The sequence below is a fragment of the Oncorhynchus tshawytscha genome, linkage group LG06 (assembly GCF_018296145.1).
Source record: "Oncorhynchus tshawytscha isolate Ot180627B linkage group LG06, Otsh_v2.0, whole genome shotgun sequence".
In the NCBI taxonomy this organism is placed as follows: domain Eukaryota; kingdom Metazoa; phylum Chordata; class Actinopteri; order Salmoniformes; family Salmonidae; genus Oncorhynchus; species Oncorhynchus tshawytscha.
Window position 1 is genome coordinate 78735609 of NC_056434.1, and position 22647 is coordinate 78758255.

Here is a 22647-nt window from a genome sequence, read left to right on the forward strand (position 1 = left end):
GTTGCAGGATACATAATAATAGTAAATAATAGCAAATAGTAGCAGTGTAAACAAGGCAGAAATGTATTCATACTATGGTAATATCAACATGGCAACAAGAGTAGGTTAACAGTTACCAGGAGCAGGATCAATAGATAGGCTAAATAGAGGGAGAGAAGGTTTTTCTAGTCTAAATAGAGGAAGAGAGAGAGAGAAGGTTTTGCTGGACACTTGAAAGGATGCTTTGAAAGGAGGCTGAGATCCCACCCATTGAAAGAGTAGGCGGGTCAAGAGGCGGAGGATGGCACACAGGCGTCACCCCACTCTTGACACCGACCAGACGTTTCAACTTTTTCTATCAGTTGCGAGTGAGCTGCTACAGCAAGGAAGTATCCTCAGCTGAGATATCCACACCGGAGACAAAAGAGTCGAACGCTTTTTCCCTTCCTTCACCCAACCTACATTTTGAAGGATCTGTTTTTACAAGGCGGAACCACTATTCTTTCGATGTTGACATCGCCGTTTTCTGATTAAAAAGACACTGTGTGGGCTCTAATCTTTTGCGTTTCGGGGGTGTGAGAAGTTCAAAGGTGGATTTTCAGATATTTTACTGTTATTGACAACTCTTATGTCCCGCTACTAAAGCGGTTTAGGACATGTCCGATTCGTCCAGGTGAGTGCAAAATGAACATCAGGATATCGCCTATGCATTTACTGTTTTTAAAAATGCTATAATTTCAGTAGACTAAGAATAGACAATGTAACAGAAAATTGCACCGCGGTTCTCCCAACTTTAGACTTCACTCAGTTGTCAAGAAAACCGTGATTCTGAGAAAAATATCCAAGATAGCCTCATTAATTGTTATTTAGAGAACTATGGTGTCTTGTCTAAATGCATTTACTTTGTAGGCTACCATATCGTGTGTTTTCGTAATGCAACAAAAGTATCTTATTCCGCTCACACCGCACGCCTCGCCGCGACAGCGCTTTGACATTCATTGGAGAAAGTTCGTACTTGTTTTGATGAAGTCCACCCCGGTGTCTGCACAGCGGTTTAGCGTGTGAGAATTATACGATCTTAACCGATGTCAATCGTTCCTGATTATCTTTAGTAGCCTATTATCATCGTCCTAGAAAACCTTGAAACACTGAACGCGTTGGACTTGAATTTAATGAAAAATAAAGACCCATATTCACATTTTTTTTCAACTGCTGCCTGAGATTTAAACTGCGATATTTTTGTAGGCCTATTGGTCTACTTTATTCTCGGTTACAGTGCGATGCATGATATTATATCGCCTATAATACGCCAATAGGCCGTTTTTATTTTGAGGATAGGGATGAAAGGTACCTGTTTGTTTCCCTTTTGTTTTCCACTTTAACCTACCCTCATTCTTCTCAGACGATCCAGCAATAAATTAATCACCTGTTGAAGTTGAACGACAATGGGACTCCTGTTCTCAGGTGATTCAGTGATATATAGGCAAGGGGTCAACATGTATTTCCATTTTCAAGACAAAATTAAAAAAATAAAAGAAGAGAGGCTACTACTGCAACCTGTGGGTGGCGATAATGGACCTGTAGGCTAGCCTATGATTTTGGATGCGTTTCATTTAGCTAATCCAATCGCCTGCCAGTCAAAAAGGCTCTAATCCAATCAGGTCTGCTTTCAACACACGTTCGTAGAGAACTTTTCATAACAAATGTGTGCAGACTCTCCAGCAAGAAACTGCTTGATGTGCTTGTACTCTATTGTTCGTTGTCTGACTGTCTCTGCGTTTTGGTTGTCTCTAAAATGCGGCTTTCGATTTAACTTTGAATGTGTTTGATATGAGTAAGTATTTGTTATATAGTAGGCTACTGAATGTATTATAAAGTCGACAGATAGCCTATAGGCATAATAGTGGAAAAGTGTACGCTGCCTGCGGTCCTTCATGCGCAATTTGGAACCAATTCGAGTATGGAATACAAGTAACGATCAGATTAATTTCGAAAACATGACTATATCTAGATTTTTCATGGGAATCCACAATAGGCTATTCACAACTTTCATTTCGGATAGAAGAAGTTAACTTGGCTTGGAGTTTGGGTTGTGACGCAGTTACTACGGCTTGTAATTTCATACAAACTGTTTTTCCCTGCTAGAAATGCTGCAATCAGCACTTCTGTACAAACAATAGAGGTACGTGGAGAGGAAGAAGTTACGGCCGACTCAAAAACTTGGATAGACTGGACACTGGACTCGACCCTGCGGGATATTTAGCCATGCGCGTTTTGTTTTATTAGTCCACGTTTTTTAGACATGATGGCTGTTTTTAGATTTTTGATTCCAGGAGAGGAAATCTCCAACAAATAATGACAATGCACGGACAAATATATATATATTTTTTAAATAGCCTAACTCTGATACTTGATCTATCCTACAGACCACAAAATCGGTCCAAATGGCACAACCACCCTAATTGAGAGAGGGAAAAGCGGAGAGTCGCATCCCGGTGGCGGAGCAGCCTCCCGTGCCGAACCGTCTGACAACCCCCAGTCCTGCGAAGGGGACCAGCAGTCACTGGGAGGAATAATGATTCCGAATAGTCTGCTTGGTTTCCAGTCGAGGTCGCCGGTGTTCAGAACACTGTCCAGGTCCTCCAGTGGATATTTTTCGTTCGACAGCGATTCTATTCCAAGCTCCCCGCTATTGAAAGATAACAAGTCGACACAGACTCCGAGCCCATCTAGCCAAGTCATTACCCACGCACTGCAGCGCATGTCTCGAGCACTGGAGACCCGGCGAGATTATGGTAAGGCACTCACGCACGTTTACTGGTGTCGCACAAATAAAAATTGTTACTCACAATTCAGAGCGCTGGCTTCGAGGCATGGCATGGCGCACATGATAAACTATTTACGCTGCCCTTGTGGCAATCAGAAAGTACACTTTTTGACGAGGTCCCCTGACTATTACAATGTACTAAGGACCATTGATTCTGTATCGTATTTATTGATATGGGAGGGGTGGCGGGCACGAATGCACGAATGCGTCTTGGATTATTGCGCACTAATTGGTCTTGGTGTTGTTTGTAATGTCTGTAGTTATATTTACTTAAATACCGTAGTCATTACGATATCTGCATGGGTCGAGACTCATGTACAAGGTGACGATGAGCCAATAGTTGGATTCAACCTCGGCAGGAAGTTTTTTTAGATCAGTATCTGCACTGCGTTTACTCAGTTGCGTTATAACGAGCCACCAAGGAGTGTGAGTGATAGCAAAACATGCATGCGCATGTGTTTGTTAACGGCACCTGTACGTGCACACAGATTTACACTCAACCTCAATAACATTCCCCGACAAAGCCAGTGGCCATAGAAGACAAGCTAAAGGAAATACACTGGGACAAACAGGCACTGCTTTTTGCCCCCTTCGTTCATAATATATGTGTTTGAGCAGCCTAATTCACCTGTGTACTTTTATTTGACCACATGTGGTGAGTTGGAGTAGAGGCCACATATAGTGAGTTGGAGTAGAGGCCAGTCAAATAGCCCTCTGTGTCTTTGGTCAACAGCAAACAGGGCTTCCTCCCTGCTCATTCTCCTTAGGAGCCAGCTGATATGAGGGACAGATACATCTCTATCTGTACTGTTTCACACACATCTCTAATCCCAAAGAGACTACTCTTAAAGGAAAACTCCTTTTGGTATTTGTTTTATTACTCCGTAGGAATATTTTGCATGTCAACAATCAAGTTTTCAAGATATATAACTTTCTAAATACAGCCAGTATGATGCGCTCTGCTACCACTACCAACATATATTTTTGGGGGGTGGAATTTTTCTTTAATGGGTACACTCTTAGAAAAAAGGTGCTAAAAGGGTTCTTTGGCTGTCCCCATAGGTTAACCCATTGAAGAACCCATTTTGGATCCACGTAGAACCCCTTTGGTTCCAGGTAGAAACCTTTTGGGTTCTATATAGAAGGCTTTCCACAAAGAGTTCTACTTGGAACCCAAAAAGTTTATCCTATGGGGACAGTCAAAGAACCCGTTTGGAAACAACTTTTCTATCTCTGATGTTGGGAGCCAATAATTGGGCCCCACTCAAAGCCATTTCTTAAGATAAAGTCTGAAGAGTTTGTTTGTGGAGAATAACATCAATGTTCTCCAGTTTTATTACCACTGCCTGTTATTGCCTGAGGGAGACAGACGCTGGGGAGGAATTGTGTACCTGTTTTTTTTTACTCAGACTTTCTTTTCTGAATTACAGATATGATTGATCCTAGCACACGTATAGAAAACCACAAGTGACGTGTAATATCTAATAGTCTATGTCAGCGTTCCCCAACTGACAGGTGGTTTTTATTTGGGCCACCAAGTTTTGTGAGTAAATAAGAAAAAAATAATGTTTTTTACATTTATTTTTGTTTTATTGTTGGACATAATGGACTAAAAACACCAGGAAATCTGCTCCAAGTGATTTTAATTTTAGAAATCTTTTCACAAGTATTCTCGCACATAATCGAGAGAAAGTGATCGTATACAAATGTAAGCAAGGTTCGAAATGATTATGTTTTAGTCAAACATTATATCTGTTTGGGCTTCTTGTGGTGAATTTGGCGACTACAAATTATTAGTCATTCTTTTTTCCGGACCCCCGAACATCCGCTTAAGAAATAATCATCCCGCGGCTGAACCTAGTTGATGATCCTTGCTCTATATATACTGTATCTGTAATATACAGTATGCCTTTGGTGCATTCAATTACATTTAGATTTTGACAACTTTACTTGAGGTTTCTTGTCAAATAGCCTTTAAAACACACTCATAAGATTGTCATAAGATAACAAAAGATAACATTTCATAACAATAGTCTTACACTTATCATGGACACTGTGCTATGTCATATTGTTACGTCTCTTTTATGACAGTGATATAAAGCCATTATGCCAGGCTACTTGCAGTAAAGTGTTTCCATATTAACATATGGTGCAACTGATATTGTAGGGCCCTTGAGAAATATTAGACATATGGTTCATGACACATGAGTCATAACAAGAGATCCAAACACATTCATAACTAAACCACACTATAGTACATAAGCAGAGAGTCATACTGGACTCCTCTTAGTATTGTTGTAGCTTGGTCTTTGTTATTAGATTGTGTTCCAATGAGTTCTGAGAGCATTTTGTTCTTTGTCCCCCAGACGTGTGGCCCAACCCCCTCCGGCCCTATAGAGCAAGCCCGCCACCGACTGCGGCGGACATGCGGCCAGAGATACTCATCGGTCAGGAGCTTCAGCGCATTGGAGATGAGTTTAACAACCTCTTCATACATGGGGTGAGTGTTACACCAGCACTGAGACTTACAGACGGGAGGATCCTAAAAAGAGACCCATATATCCTGATGATATGTAGTTTCTCGGGGGAAAACAATGAATTAAACAATCACTTTCAGGGAATTGGTAGCTTCAGTTCAAATATCCCTAAGGGAGTTTGTGGCTGTCAACCACTCTCATAGGATACGATACACAGGCACTGCGAAAACAATTCTACCATGATCAAATTAGTTAAATAAAGGTCAAATAAAAATCAATGATGGTCACTGCAGTGCATGGGAAAGTTAATCTTCCGATTAGATAGTGTCAATAATTTAAGCGTTTTTGCAGACCTGCTGCTGAAATCATGACAGCATCGTTGAAGAAATTGCCTGTGCAGCTATAAGTTGGTTTCTCTCTCTTGCTACTTTACATTTCTCTTGCTACTTTACATTTCTGGAGGTTGCATCACCTTATTTACAAACCCTGTCAAGGACTGCACTGGATCAAATGGAGCTGATAAGGTGCTCAGTTCAACATGTGCCATTCTAGACGATTTCTATTTGTCTCCTTGACCTAGCATTCTGTGCTCTCGTTTCTTATGTACTGAGGGCACTCTGGCTTTAGAACAGTATTTATAACACAGTGCATGAGAATAATGTGTTGTTACCAAAATAATTGTATTTGCATACCTTAATCATATTCAGTGAGCTCACTATGACATATGCCGTGGAGGAGTGAATATCACGTATCAGCTGTTACGCGACCGGCCTATTGTTCAAAGACACACCCAGCAGGAGGCTGCCTTCAACACCGACATGAAAAGGTTGTGTGGAGAGAGGGAGGGAGAGAGGGGGAGAGAGAGCGAGAGAGTGAGAGAGAGAGAGGCTACATGAAAAGTGCACTAATATAATAGCACTAATATAACCGTATTAGTGCAGGTTTTTTGTTAATTTATGTATATCACAAAACTGAGTTTCCAGGAAAATTCTCAGCAACAAAAGAGTGATACAATTAAGATCCAACATCTGCTACAGGACAGGCTCTTTGTAGCTAAAACAATCTCTGTCAGGTGGTGATTCATCTTATTTCCTGGTTAATTTCATAACTCTATTCAGATCTTACACTTGAACACTAATTATACTCAAGAGTTTTGTTGGGTAACTTTTGTGGGAATTTTTAGTTTATAGGGAATCTTCTTCATTCTTGTCACTCTCCTTCTGCGCAGTTTTGAATTGGCTGATATGAAAGACCCATAAAATGTTTTTTAACATTTACGTCATTTAGAAGACACTCTTTTCCAGAGCAACTTACAGGAGCAATTAGGGTTCAGTGCTTTACTCAAAGGAACATTGAAAGATGTTTCACCTAGTCGGCTCAGGGATTCGAATCAGCGACATTTCGGTTACTGGTCCAATGCTCTTAGACGCTGGGCTAATTGCTGCCCCACATCTGTTTGAAAACAGTTGACAGTGCATGTTGCATGCATTTTAGGGAGTTTCAATGTGACAGTGCATGTTGCATGCATTTTAGGGAGTTTCAATGTCACAGTGCATGTTGCATGCATTTTAGGGAGTTTCAATGTCACAGTGCATGTTGCATGCATTTTAGGGAGTTTCAATGTGACAGTGCATGTTGCATGCATTTTAGGGAGTTTCAATGTGACAGTGCATGTTGCATGCATTTTAGGGAGTTTCAATGTGACTGTGCATGGAATTTGTTGAAAACTGTTTTTCTTGCCAGTTCATAACCCCGGGTTGTTCTCGTCATGGACATTTCTATTCTGTTTTCTTCATCACCATCCCCAAGGTACACTGCCTAGTACCCATAAAAGGGGAAGGTTTGTCTGTATAATCAAATATATAAACTGATGACTGGACTTTGTATTTTCTCACAAACCCCCCCAGAAATATTTACTTCTAATGAGTGCATAAGCATGTCCCATTAATAATGTGTTACTAATGGCGTCTGGGGAGAACTAAATATTTACACACCTTTCAACAGGTGAGGCTGTAGAGCAGAACAGGGTTTCTCTCTCTCTGTGTGTGTGTGTGTGTGTGTGTGTGTGTGTGTGTGTGTGTGTGTGTGTGTGTGTGTGTGTGTGTGTGTGTGTGTGTGTGTGTGTGTTTGGTACATGTAAATATCTCTCTTGTATAGAGGGAGGTTTATGTATTTCGATAACAAAAAGCCCAATAAAAAGCAGAACATATTGTGTTCCATGTTCTGGTCTCAGGTGTTTGGTTGCGATCAGGGAGAGGGATTCTGAAATACTGTCCCTTTCTAGAATCTAGAGCTGTCTTGTAATTTTCCCATCTGTCATAATTGTCTATTACATAACTTTCTACAGGTGATTGCATTGTGTGTTACTGGCAAATGCAGGTGTTTCATACAGTTCTATGTATAGATTGTCAACTGCCAATAACTGTCATAATGCTTGTACCTGGATTAGCTCTAGTACTTCCTAGCTAGTGACTATAAAGTGAGTCATTTCATTGTTGACAAAGTGTTTGTGTGTTTTCAGGTGTCACGTAAGGTGAATCAAAAAACCTCCTGCACACTTTGTTTACTGACACACAGGTATGTGTCATCTGTGACACTTCCCTGTCCTTCCTTCTGATTGGCTCTATGGCCTCTGGCCACCCACAGAACTGACCAGTGACCTGCATTACTCTAGCGATGTCCAGGTTTTGTTTTGCCACACACACACACACACACCATTCCTTCTCTGCCTAATAGCCATCATGGAAAATACTCTTAGGGCTGTCTGAGTGTGTGCTCAAGGTCAAAGAGGCCAAGCCCGGGGGTTTGAGACTGACAGGAGGAAGGGTCAGGTTACAATGACGGGGCAGTGGAGCTGGTTAGTGAGTGATTGGTTGTGTTGCAGAATTGCAGGACTACGTGACTGCCCTGTGGTTAAGGCTCTCAGGGAGCCAACTGTGGGCTCTAATTATCCACTGGTCTGCCTTTACAGGCCTCACTCACCCAGCGCCATGGAGACGCGCTCCAACGGGTGTCATGCTTGTGTGAGGCGCTGGAAAGAACTTCTGAGTGGAGCTGATCCACTGTTGAGTCTTTGAGTGTGTTGTGGATTTGGGTGTCTCCATACTCCCTTTCTCTGGTTCTGTGATGCTTGCGTAGGTGTTTAGTGGTTGCATCGCTGTGAAGTTAGCTTTTCATGTGTAGGTCCTCTGTCCTATGGGCTGATATAGGAGGCTTTTAATTCAGGGCACTCCTCCTGCTAGAGGTACACACATCATTTGTTTTCTTTCAAACATTTTGAGCGTTTAACTGAGCCTTTCCAGAGTGCCAGATGGACAGGGTTTGTACTTTTTGAGCGATTCTATTGCACCAGGCCAGCTCAATCAAGCGCAGCTAAAGTATTTGAAAGAATCCCAAGTACTATTTGAGCCAAGGTCTGGTGAGACGTCTCTCCAGTGGGGAATATGGCAGATGGTAGTGTGAGACGTCTCTCCAGTGGTGAATATGGCAGATGGTAGTGTGAGACGTCTCTCCAGTGGGGAATATGGCAGATGGTAGTGTGAGACGTCTCTCCAGTGGTGAATATGGCAGATGGTAGTGTGAGACGTCTCTCCAGTGGTGAATATGGCAGATGGTAGTGTGAGACGTCTCTCCAGTGGTGAATATGGCAGATGGTAGTGTGAGACGTCTCTCCAGTGGTGAATATGGCAGATGGTAGTGTGAGACCCAAAATGACAAGCGCCCTGCTAATGCAAAGCAGATGTCTGGCCACAGAAACATGTTGTTATTCTAAGATAACTAACGTCTGTATTTTGCCATTATCTGAGCATTCACATGGCAGCTCACGTCTTTGTGGAGTTTCTATTTTATTTTTAAATTGGGTTTGTTCCTCAAAGGGATTTTCAGTAGGAAGCAGCAAATAAGCACCCTCTTATTTGTGACACAATGTTATTTTGTTTTAGGACCTGCCTTGTCTTGAAGAATGAGGGAGAGAGAAGTTTGTCTGTTTTTAAAAACTATTTTAAGCATCTGCATAATTACTTGTTTTAATCAAATAAAAACACATTCGATGAGTATCAGTGACAACTTTGTTTTTCCTCAGGCAGCCATTGCAGGCAGACATCTGCGAACGTATTAGCGAGTCACTTTAATTGCACGTCTTCTACTTCAAATTGTGGCTGCTCTCCCAGTTTGGTCAAATTGTTTTTCAGTGTTCTTCTGGCCTTGTAAGTTTTTGTTTTGCTTGCATGTGGTGTTGCAGATTTCTCTCACACCAGATCAATTGTCAGAGAGAGATTAGTCAGTCAGTAGGTACCTGAATATCACACAGTTTGGGAACAGAAACAGCTGAATACTCAGGCCCAGATCCATTAGATTTAAAAGTGTTAATGTTTTGTAATATTGTACCAATTAGCTGGTTGTGGGTGAAACTGTCAGTATTCAGTGAATTTGGGTATTAACGTCATCACTGCCAAAACATGAAAGCTACATTGATCCCATATTTAAGTTGATCCACCTCCCCTCCTTCAAATTACTAAAGGTGTCATTCACCTATTGATTTGCATTACGCCAGCCTCTCGTGTTGTATGCCTCAGGGTGTGAAGTGGCATGTGATTACATACTGTGTGTACTAGTTATATAATGCAATACAAAATGCAACATTGAGTCACGATACTATAATACACACCAGAGAGGTTTTACCCTCAGGCTCAATGGCCAAATATCTGGATCAAGTCTATGCGTTTACCCTGTGTTGAAACCACTGCCTAGAACTGTTTAATTAGTCAAGCTTACAGTAAATACAGACATCTATCCTCTTTCTCATTCTTTTAAAATCTCAGTAAAACAAAGTACTGAGTAAAGGGTCTGAATACTTACAGTTGAAGTCGGAAGTTTACATACACTTAAGTTGGAGTCATTAAAACTCGTTTTTCAACTACTCCACAAATTTCTTGTTAACAAACAATAGTTTTGGCAAGTCAGTTAGGACATCTACTTTGTGCATGACACAAGTCATTTTTCCAACAATTGTTTACAGACAGATTATTTCACTTATAATTCACTGTATCACAATTCCAGTGGGTCAGAAGTTTACATACACTAAGTTGACTGTGCCTTTAAACAGCTTGGAAAATTCCAGAAAATGATGTCATGGCTTTAGAAGCTTCTGATAGACTAATTGACATCATTTGAGTCAATTGGAGGTGTACCTGTGGATGTATTTCAAGGCCTACCTTCAAACGCAGTGCCTCTTTGCTTGACATAATCGGAAAATCAAAAGAAATCAGCCAACACCATGGGACCACGCAGCCGTCATACCGCTCAGGAATGAGACGCATTCTGTCTCCTAGAGATAAACATACTGTGGTGCGAAAAGTGCAAATCAATCCCAGAACGACAGCAAAGGACCTTGTGAAGATGCTGGAGAAAACAGGTATGAATGTTTCTATATCCACAGTAAAAACGAGTCCTATATCGACATAACCTGAAAGGCCGCTCAGCAAGGAAGAAGCCACTGCTCCAAAACCGCCATAAAAAAGCCAGACTACGGTTTGCAACTGCACATGGGGACAAATATGGTACTTTTTGGAGAAATGTCCTCTCTTCTGGTCTGATGAAAAAAAAATATAACTATTTGGCCATAATGACCATCGTTATGTTTGGAGGAAAAAGGGGGAGGCTTGCAAGCCGAAGATCACCATCCCAAGCGTGAAGCCCGGGGGTGGCAGCATCATGTTGTGGGGGTGCTTTGCTGCAGGAGGGACTGGTGCACTTCACAAAATAGATGGCATCATGACAAAGGAAAATTATGTGGCTATATTGAAGCAACATCTCAAGACATCAGTCAGGAAGTTCAAGCTTGGTCACAAATGGGTCTTCCAAATGGACAATGACCTCAAGCATACTTCCAAAGTTGTGGCAAAATGGCTTAAGGTCAACAAAGTCAAGGTATTGGAGTGGCCATCACAAAGCTCTGACCTCAATCCTATAGAAAGGAGGAATGAGCCAAAATTCACCCAACTTATTGTGGGAAGCTTGTGGAAGGCTACTCGAAATGTTTGACCCAAGTTAAACAATTTAAAGGCAATGCTACCAAATACTAATTGAGTGTATGTTAACTTCTGACCCACTGGGAATGTGATGAAAGAAATAAAAGCTGAAATGAATCATTCTCTCTACTATTATTCTGATATTTCACATTCTTAAAATAAAGTGGTGATCCTAACTGACCTTAAGACAGGGAATCTTTACTCGGATTAAATGTCAGGAATTGTGAAAAAGTGAGTTTAAATGTATTTGGCTAAGGTGTATGTAAACTTCTGACTTCAACTGTATGTAAAAAGTATGTATTTCAGTTTTTTTGTATTTTATAAATGTTTTATTAATGTTTTTGCTTTGTCATTATGGGGTACTGTGTGTAGATTGATGAGGGAAAAATACTTTCATCAATGTTAGAATAAGGCTGTAATGTAACAAAATGTGATTAAGTGAAGGGGTCTGAATACTTTCCAAATGCACTGTATGTTCTAATCAAACAACCTTTCAACAGCGTGTTTTAAGTTCTTGTTAAATCTTTCAGAGCAATCATTTATATAGAGCCAAACCATCGATCTGCCATTACTTTCATGAACTCATCATTTTTGTCCCAAAGGTGAATGGGGTCTTGCAAGGTTCTCAGTTCTGCTCTGTCTTTCTTACCGAAGGGTTAATGAACTTCCATTTAACTCCACTTCCTCATCACCTGTTTCCTCAGACACTGTTCACAGTCACTCCAGGCTTTTGTGGTTCTTGGCATGACTCATTTCAGCTAAAACAAAGCGTTGATATCCCCCTTGCATTAGTTCCTAAATGTCAGCACTGTATGGCTCCCTGCCCAGCTGCTCTGAATCCACACACATGCAGTGATTCACTAATGGAGCGATACCCCAGTCATACTTCAGCACAGTTCCTGTCAGAAACATAGTTTCTGATAAAAGTCGAACTCAGACTTGGTGTTTCCTCAGTCCCCTCTGCCAAAGAGGCCACAGTGGAAATGACCAACGCTTATTGCAAGAGCCTTGCCAAACTAGTGACCGCAGGCCAACGTGACGGCCGGGCCAAGACAGCCACCTGTTTTCATCTCCCCTTTGCCATGTCTGCAGAGGTAATTGTCTCTGAGGAGGGAGTAGTCCACTCATCCACCATTATCAGGACCCTATGACCTGGTCAAGTCACTGCTAAAGACCTAATAGAATGGCTCAATCTCTTCCCTAATCTCTCCATTCATCTCACAGTAAAAATGTCCCTATTTATGTTTAGGTCATCAAGTACCTCTTCCATCTGAAGCTGAAGTAGCTGACCTAATAGAATGGCTTTTATGACCGTGCTGCTGCCCTGTTTTTCTCATTAAGAAGTATGACTCATGTTGTAAACCTGGTATGTTCGTGTGTGATGGTTCAGTTCAGCCCAAGGCTCTAGTGTGGTAGTTTGCAGGGCCTCTGCCCAACACAGCAATGTTGACACAAAGAGCAGAACATCAACCCTCATATTGAAAGGGTAAATACTTTTACCTTGGTTGCTCATTTAATGCTCAATTGTGCTTATATAATTCAATACTGTGTACACATAATTAACAAACACACATACTGTACACAAGCGCATCCTGGCAGTTTCACAGGAGCAAACACATGTAAGAACGTTTCATTTGATTGCCTGGGCCTCTGGTCTTAAGTGTGGAGTTAACCCACTGATCCTAACACCCGGAGAGGGAGCAGGGGTTTGGGGTGAGGTGGGGCAGGATGTTGAGTTGTGTTGGCCTGCTTCCTGTGTTTGTTAGGGTTGCATGTGTGTCATGAAAGGACTGGCACACTGACCACAGTTGAGCTCAGCCGTGTCCAGTATTATCAGCAAACCTCAGCTGTCTGTCTTCTATACACAGCAGGGGTCTTTATGGTGGTCAGCCAAGACCCCCATGGGTTCACTGAGGAAAAATCTGTTTATTAGTGCAATTTGTTTGAATCATATGTCTGGATTAAAGGTGTTTGTGTAGTATCTTTCGTGGTTATACTGTATGTACAAGAGGATGTAACACGGCTCCTTTCTCTGTGTCCTCCACAGCGCCTTGCAGGCAGAAACGGTCAGGTTGCCCAGGGAAACCTGCAGCAGATGCACCAAGAGCCCGCCTTCCTACTGTGGATGGGTCTTCTGATTGGACGACTATTACAGATAATCCTGCGGAGAAGATGATTGACAGACAGAAGCCCCAATCCCATCCTCTGGAGCACCCAGAAGGCACATACTGTAGAACCTGGGAGAATTCTGTTAAAGACCCTATACATATATGTAAAATTGTCACATTTTCAGAATGGACTCTCCTTCATATGTGAACCTTTACAACTTTGTCTTGATGGTTTTTGACCTTGAATGGCCTCAGGATTCCCTGGTCCAGCATAAATTGGGACAGGGAATCTGTAATGCTTTGGGAATACTTTCTTTGGAAATTCAACAACACCTGGAATTTTGCACCTATGTTTCCTGCACGGATCTGGAAAGCTGAGCCTAATCAAAGAACCAAAGATGGAGTGTCCCATCGCGGAGCACTCACAGGGATAACGCTGTGTGGATAAGGCTTTGTGGAGGTTACATATACCTTGTACAGCTTCTCTTTTTCTTTACTGCACTGTTTTCTTTCTTTGTGTTTGTTTGTTTCTACGTGTTTGTGAGTTTACCCATGGTCAGATGTGTAGAGTCTGTTCCTCCTGGTCCTCATGGCAACTCACTGTTTCCCTCCCAAAACTAACCTGCAATTCTCCTTTGATGCAGTCGGTTCCATTGCCGGTTCCATGGACCCAGATGAAGTCTGTTTAATGGAGAGTCTCCATTGAAAGTGTTTTTAAGTCCAGTAGTTTTAGACAATGATTCAGTGTGCACTCCAATAGTCTTTATATGAACCCTTTAGGTATTAACCTCGAGCAATAACTGAAGACGCCATTAAAAAAAAATGTATTTCCTTTCCAAACATATTCAGTATTAAGAGCAATAGCATAGATGTTAGTAGTCATTGAGAGAACAGAAGAAAAAAAACATTTGAAAGCAACTACAATGCCTATAAGAATGAGATATATTGAAATCAAAGTAGATCTACATGAATTAGGGCAAACAATGTAACTTCTTGAAACAACGTATTTTACTGTTGTCTCATTTGTTTCCGCCCGCCCTTATCAGCTGTCAAACATAATTCCTGTTATCATTTAGCCTCTGGCTCGGACCTGCTGTTGTCAGTGCTTTGTTAGCCCAGCTGACACTCATGTTGGCCCAGACAAGTCTAGTGCAGTGTTGCTAGGTCATTAAAAGCTCATAGAAGCTTTGCTGGAAGAGAACCAAACTCTGAGCCGACATTAGCCAGAGGAACAGGCATAGAGAGACAGTGGATTCAACACAGGTTTGAATGGGTGGGATCAACCACAATGCTTGAGAACATAGATGGATAGACAGTGAGAAAAACCACCAAATGTTCTTGACAAAATTCTTGAAACATTTTTGTATTTCTGATCTGTGGTAGAATGAATGTTAAAAAAAAAGATTTTAAGAAAGTGAAGTAGGGTTTCTTTTGGATGTTACATGTTAAATGTTACCACATTCTGCATCATGGGTTTTACATTGTATGTGTCCCCAAATGTGACCCAAAGATTGATTATACTGTCATTTTGCTGGTTGGTTCCTATTGTAAAGTACAGTATTGGTGTGGTTCAGACCAACTACCTTGGTCACCCTTTTGATTCCAATGGCTCCTATCTGTGTCTGTTGGTATTTGATGTGAAAACCTATTCCACACCCACAGTTCAATAAACATTATCCAGGAAATTGCATGTTGACAGTATAACATGTGATGATGAAAGCCTATTTTTAAAATAGAATAGCACTTACAGCTCATTCAAGGTTTTACGTGCCAAAAATCTGCCTTTACATTTATTTAAAAAAAAAATGTTTTGCTGACCATGTAGATGAAATGTAAGGTTGATGGTATTGTTTGATGACATTTCTGCAAAACCAATTTTGAGAAGTGATGTGTTTCATTCTGTCATGTTTGTCTTGGTACCAACATTTTACTGCTCTGCCATGTTTTTTATCTTGTATGACTGTCTATTTTTTGGTGTTGCCAAATGAAACCAAAAACCTCATTTCAAAGTACTGTATCTTAGAAGGGTGTATGTAGTCATGTCTAGAGATGCTTTCCAAGAGAACAACTGAAAGCTCAACTGTCACCTTCTGAAACTGATATGGAAACTTCTCCGACAGTTAGCCAATGGTTCCATGTACTCTAGATATATGTGTTGAGTGAAGGCATACTGTCCATCCATCTTAATATGGGTAGAGACCATAAATAGGAATAGCATTTTCCCCAGACACATCAAAATTCCCAAGTTGGATCCATACATTTTCACCAGTGTCATCTTGGTGGAGGAAGTGCAGGTTTGTACCTCTTGCACAATGATTACTGTACCCAGAATTCAGTCTGTTCAGGACCCTTTTGCACTCTGTGCAGACAGACAGAAATTGATCTGACTCACAGGACCCAGTACATTTGTAGCAAAATGTCATTGTTATTTTTTATATTTTCTCATTTGCACTGAAAGATTGCAATGTTGTGATTTCAATTGTGCAATACTGCTGTGCCTGTAAAAAGCTTTTTTTCATCTTTAAAAAAATTAGGAATTTTCTTTCATTGTTGATTAAACCACATCCTTTTTCATGAAAATCAATAAGCCACTGTCCTTGTTCTATAACTATAACCACACATATTGCAGTCAAAATGAATTAGTCACAGGCATATCAAAGAAAGTGTGACTATCTTTTTTTACGCAAACTGTCCTTTTACATACAGTTGAAGTCAGATGTATACATACACCTTAGCCAAATACATTTAAACTCACTTTTTCACAATTCCTGACATTTAATCCTAGTAAAAAGCTTTTACTTCTTTCATCACATTCCCAGTGGGTCAGAAGTTTACATACACTCAATTAGTATTTGGTAGCATTGCCTTTAAATTGTTTAACTTGGGTCAAACGTTTCGGGTAGCCTTCCACAAGCTTCACACAGTAAGTTGGGTGAATTTTGACCTATTCCTCCTGACAGAGCTGGTATAACTGAGTCAGGTTTGTAGGCCTTGCTCGCACACGCTTTTTCAGTTCTGCCCACAAATTTTCTATAGGATTGAGGTCAGGGCTTTGTGATCCAATACCTTGACTTTGTTGTACTTAAGCCCCATTTGTGACCAAGCTTTAACTTCCTGACTGATGTTTTGAGATGTTGCTTCAATATATCCACATCATTTTTCCTGCCTCATGATGCCATCTATTTTGTGAAGTGCACCAGTCCCTCCTGCAGCAAAGCACCCCCACAACATAATGCTGCCACCCCTGTGCTTCACGGTTGGGATGGTGTTTTTCGGCTTGCAAGCCTCCCCCTTTTCCCTCCAAACATAATGGTCATTATGGCCAAACAATTCTATTTTTGTTTCATCAGACCAGAGGACATTTCTCCAAAAAGTATGATCTTTGTCCCCATGTGCAGTTGTAAACCGTAGTCTGACTTTTTTATGCCGGTTTTGGAACAGTGGCTTCTTCCTTGCTGAGCGGCCTTTCAGGTTATGTCCATATAGGACTCGTTTTACTGTGGATATAGATACTTTTGTACCTGTTTCCTCCAGCATCTTCACAAGGTCCTTTGCTGTTGTTCTGGGATTGATTTGCACTTTTCTCACCAAAGTACGTTCATCTCTAGGAGACAGAACGCGTCTCCTTCCTGAGCGGTATGACGGCTGTGTGGTCCCATGGTGTTTATACTTGCGTACTATCCTTTGTACAGATGAACATGGTACCTTCAGGGGTTTGGAAATTGCTCCCAAGGATGAACCAGACTTGTGGAGGTCTACAAATTCTTTTCTGAGGTCTTGGCTGATTTCTTTTGATTTTCCCATGATGTTAAGCAAAGAGGCACTGAGTTTGAAGGTAGGCCTTGAAATACATCCACAGGTACACCTCCAATTGACTCAAATGATGTCAATTAGCCTATCAGCAGCTTCTAAAGCCATGACATAATTTTCTGGAATTTTTCAAGCTGTTTAAAGGTACAGTCAACTTAGTTGACTGTGCCTTCTGACCCACTGGAATTGTGATACAGTGAATTATAAGGGAAATAATCTTCCTGTAAACAATTGTTGGAAAAATGACTTGTGTCATGCACAAAGTAGATGTCCTAACCGACTTGCCAAAACTGTTGTTTGTTAACAAGAAATTTGTGGAGTGGTTGAAAAAGGAGTTTTAATGACTACAACCTAAGTGTATGTAAACTTCTGTCTTCAACTGTATATGTCTTCATTTGTGTAAATCAATTCTCACAACGGTCTCTCTATTTTGGTTCAGGTGAAAATAGGGCAGACCATTCATTTATGTAACCGTGTAAAAACAGTACTCTTTTATTCTGTAAACGACTATGCTTATTTCTGATCATCTGCAGGACACGGAAAGTACGGTAACTTCCCCAACTTGGCACAAACCACCCAAGATAATTATGCATCCCATATTCAGCCAGTCAGTGGCTGCTTCACTCAGCTCCATGTGACTCAGTGCACAGTCCAGCATCCATATAGAGATAACATTTTAACCACTTAGTGGGATGGTAAACTCGATTGAGAGGACAGTACAGAGGGTACAGTGGGGAGAACAAGTATTTGATACACTGCCGATTTTGTAGGTTTTCCTACTTACAAAGCATGTAGATGTCTGTAATTTTTATCATAGGTACACTTCAACTGTGAGTGACGGAATCTAAAACAAAAATCCAGAAAATCACATTGTATGATTTTTAAGTAATTCATTTGCATTTTATTGCATGACATAAGAATTTGATACATCAGAAAAGCAGAACTTAATATTTGGTACAGAAACCTTTGTTTGCAATTACAGAGATCATACGTTTCCTGTAGTTCTTGACCAGGTTTGCACACACTGCAGCAGGGATTTTGGCCCACTCCTCCATACAGATCTTCTCCAGATCCTTCAGGTTTCGGGGCTGTCACTGGGCAATACGGACTTTCAGCTCCCTCCAAAGATTTTCTATTGGGTTCAGGTCTGGAGACTGACTACCGGATACCACATTTACAACGGTGTCATCGTTCTCCTCAATGGCATGCTTTATTTCGGATATTCCTGGCCCTCACCATTTTCACCACTGCCCACTCCTGCTGGTCGGTCAGCACACAGCCACGGCCACCACCATGTGGTCTTCTGTCAATTCTGAGGGTAGAACAGAGTATACTGTCAATAGATCATAATGTAAGAATACCGTGACATGTTTTGTGAATTTACATGCATTACAATATGTCATTTACTGTAAATGTAGTGGTAAAGCATGCTGCATGTCCTGCAGACTTACTGTTTTTCTTGGCAAAATGTTGTGATGATCGAATTGACAGCTGATCTTTTCAGATTGATGTGAACTAATCTGTCACCCTCTGCCATGGTAAGGCCTCTGTTTACCACATGGTCAACTACGATGGCCCAGACTTCATAAAACGCAACAGTTCCCTGCCGTCTGCCTCCCTCTCTCTGATGTCCACCTCTTTGACAGGGCCCATGCCCACCTCTTTGACCTCTGATGGGGACCATGCCCACCTCTTTGACCTCTTTGATGGGGCCCATGACGACCTCTCTGACAGGCCCCTTGTCCACGAGCTCTTTGATTTCTTCCTCTCCCTTGCTGTCTGTCCTGCTCCATGTTGAAATAAATGACAAGTGTTCACACACACCCTTTTATATGGTGACCAATTGTGGTTACTACTATATGAAATCAATATTCATTATGTAGTAGTCATTATGTATGGTTATCATGTATCATACATGTAATTTAGATGTTTATACTTCACAAGCAGACATTTTATTTATGTGGTTCTCAAAATCCATACATAGTACCGCCAGGGGTACGCGCAATGCCGTCGGGAGTATGCCAAATAAAAATGTGATTCACATTTTTTTTTTAATTATAGCCCCATTGAAAATATTAGATTATGGGGCTATACATTTGAGTGAGGTTTTTTTCTCGCCTGAGTAGCATTGTTTCACTGCCGAAAATATAATTAAACCATCTAGTGTTAAGTGAAATAACAACACAGTGTCAAATACAGCTAGTTACTCTCCCGCAGGAAACCTTCACTCTTGCGCAGACGTTTAGAAGCGAAACATGACAATTTGAAAAATAAGCCACAGGAGTTTTTGGTGCGAGAATAAAACTTTCGAGTAGTAAGACATGTATAAAAGCAACAGATACCATTAATAAGAAGGGGCTAGAAGCATCTAATATGGTGCGCTACCGAGTGGCTAGGACAGGCAAGCCGCATACTATTGTGGAGGACTTCATTCTTCCTGTTGCCATGGATATGTGTGGCAATGCTTGGGGAAAAGGCCAAAAGAACTACACAGAAAATGTCTTCATCAAACAATACTGTTTCACGACGCATCAGTGACATGGCAGGAGATGTTTTGAAACAATTACTGCTTTGCATATAAGCCAGTGAATTATATGTGTAATAGCTGGATGAGTCAATGGACTTGGCGGGCCTGGCACAGCTCCTGGTATATGTCCATTACGTTTATGGGGGGTCAATTAAGGAAGACATCCTCTTCTGCAAACCACTGGAAACCAGGACAACTTGAGAGGATATTTTTAAAGTACTGGACAGCTTTGTGACATCAAATGGACTTTGAGAGGGAGACATAGCGGAGTGCAAGCAGTTGCTCCCGACGCCACTTGGGTACAGTGCAGCATCCACCGAGAGGCTCTTGCTGCCAAGGGAATGCCTGACAGCTTGAAATACGTTTTGGACACTACAGTGAAAATGGTTAACTTTGTTAAAGCAAGGCCCCTGAACTCTCATGTATTTTCTGCATTATGCAATGATATGGGCAGCGACCATGTCAAGCTTTAACAACCTACAGAAGAGCGCTGGTTATCAAGGGGCAAAGTATTGACAGTTTTCTTTACTGCCTATAATTTTCACTTGTCTGACCACTTGCATGATGACGAGTTTCTCACACGACTGGCCTATCTGGGGGATGTTTTTTCTTGCCTGAATGATCTGTATCTAGGATTACAGGGACTCTCCGCAACTACATTCAATGCGCGGGACAAAATCGAAGCTATGATTAAGAAGTTGGAACTCTTTTCTGTCTGCAGTAACAAGGACAACACACAGGTCTTTCCATCTTTCCTGATGCCCTTTGCAACCACGTACCTATGTCAGAGTGGATTCACTCACTAGCATGAAAACTAAATACAGGCACAGACTGTGTGTGGAAAATTATTTAAGACTGAGACTCTCTCCAATACAACCCAACATTGCAGACGTATGTGCATCCTTTCAAGCACACCCTTCGTATTAACCTGTGGTGAGTTAAATAAAGAGAAAAATTATTGATTATTATTATATTATTATTTGTACCCTGGTCCTATAAGAGCTCTTTGTCACTTCCCACAAGCCGGGTTGTGACAAAAACTCACACTCATTCTTACGCTTACTAAACATATCGTATAGTGTGTGTGTGGCAGGCTTATAATGATGGCAAAAAACAACAACATTTGAGAGTGTGCTGACCCTGGTGCTAAAGGGGGTACGCTTGGGAACCCCTGTGGTACACAAACAAGTTTAAAATCTAAAGGTTTACCAAACGGTTAAGTGATTAACCATCAAGCACATGTTGGATTAAGTGATGGTAAAATGTATTTAAACAAATGAGAAGAGAATCCTATGAAAAGTATTGTGAGCATTGCATTGGGAAAGACAATGACTTTATATGAAAGGTGTTTTAAGATGAAAACTGATTCAGTTTGTTGAAAAACTTACTGTGTGATTTTGTGTGTTTGTACTTAGTCAATTAATAGGCAATCAATAGGCAGTCATTACGTCATCAGAGCGCAACGTATGTTTGTCGTTGTTGAACGCTGTCGAATGCCGAACCTCGTTTTAAAAGATGACAGAGTTTTTATATACTTTCATTTTGAATCCTGCGGCTCTGTTGGGCTAAACTGCTGTGAGCGCTGCTATCTGTCCTGGAATCCTGCCAGATTCCATATAGGGGGAATGGATATGGAGGATGCTATTTAACGTTTCCAGCATTACAGGAGCTGTGTTGACTTTGCTTTGTTCCGGGACAATGTGGACCGCGCTGACTTTCAATGAAGCAACTGCTTGCTATGTAGCAAGTAGCAAACCTACAGTTGAAGTCAGAAGTTTACACACACATAGGTTGGAGTCATTAAAACTTGTTTTTCAACTACTCCACAAATTTCTTGAAAAACAAACAATAGTTTTGGCAAGTCGGTTAGTACATCTACTTTGTGCATGACACAAGTAATTGTTTACAGACAGAATATTTCACTTACAATTCACTGTATCACAATTCCAGTGGGTCAGAAGTTTACATACACTAAGTTGACTTTGCCTTTAAACAGCTTGGAAAATTCCAGAAAAGTATGTCATGGCTTTAGAAGCTTCTGATAGGCTAATTGACATAATTTGAGTCAATTGGAGGTGTACCTGTGGATGTATTTCAAGGCCTACCTTCAAACTTAGTGCCTCTTTGCTTGACATCATGGGGAAATCAAAAGAAATCAGCTAAGACCTCAGAAAAAAATGTGTAGACCTTCACAAGTCTGATTCATCCTTGGGAGCAATTTCCAAATACCTGAAGGTACCACATTCATCTGTACAAACAATAGTACACAAGTATAAACATCATGAGACGACGCAGCCATCATACCACTCAGGAAGGTGACGCGTTCTGTCTCCTAGAGATGAACATACTGTGGCGCGAAAAGTGCAAATCAATCCCAGAACAACAGCAAGGGACCTTGTGAAGATGCTGGAGAAAACAGGTACAAATGTTTCTATATCCACAGTAAAACGAGTCCTGTATCAACATAACCTGAAAGGCCACTCAGCAAGGAAGAAGCCACTGCTCCAAAACCGGCATAAAAAAGCCAGACTACGGTTTGCAAATGCACATGGGGACAAAGATCGTACTTTTTGGAGAAATGTCCTCTGGTCTGATGAAACAAAAATAGAATTGTTTGGAAATAATGACCATCGTTATGTTTGGAGGAAAAAGGGGGAGGCTTGCAAGCCGAAAAACACAATCCCAACTGTGAAGCACGGGGGTGGCAGCATCATGTTGTGGGGGTGCTTTGCTGCAGGAAGGACTGGTGCACTTCACAAAATAGATAGCATCATGAGGGAGAAAAATGATGTGGATATATTGAAGCAACATCTCAAGACATCAGTCAGGAAGTTAAAGCTTGGTCACAAATGGGTCTTCCAAATGGACAATGACCTCAAACATACTTCCC

General features: G+C 41.2%; 1 protein-coding gene across 2 annotated transcripts; it reads left to right on the top strand.

Moving 5' to 3' along the window:
- Positions 1–303: 303 nt before the first annotated feature.
- On the top strand, positions 304–16004 carry bcl2l11 (BCL2 like 11). 2 transcript variants are annotated; one of them, XM_042323642.1, is made up of 5 exons: positions 304–652; positions 1382–1443; positions 2406–2774; positions 5173–5306; positions 13360–16004. In XM_042323642.1, the coding sequence occupies exons 2-5, from the start codon at positions 1425–1427 to the stop codon at positions 13486–13488; spliced, it is 651 nt and encodes a 216-aa protein (XP_042179576.1). In that variant the 5' UTR covers positions 304–652; positions 1382–1424; the 3' UTR covers positions 13489–16004. The 2 variants fall into 2 exon arrangements, with proteins under 2 accessions (XP_042179576.1, XP_024280870.1); XM_024425102.2 differs by lacking the exons at positions 304–652; positions 1382–1443 and adding an exon at positions 1471–1813.
- The last annotated feature ends 6643 nt before the right edge of the window (positions 16005–22647 follow it).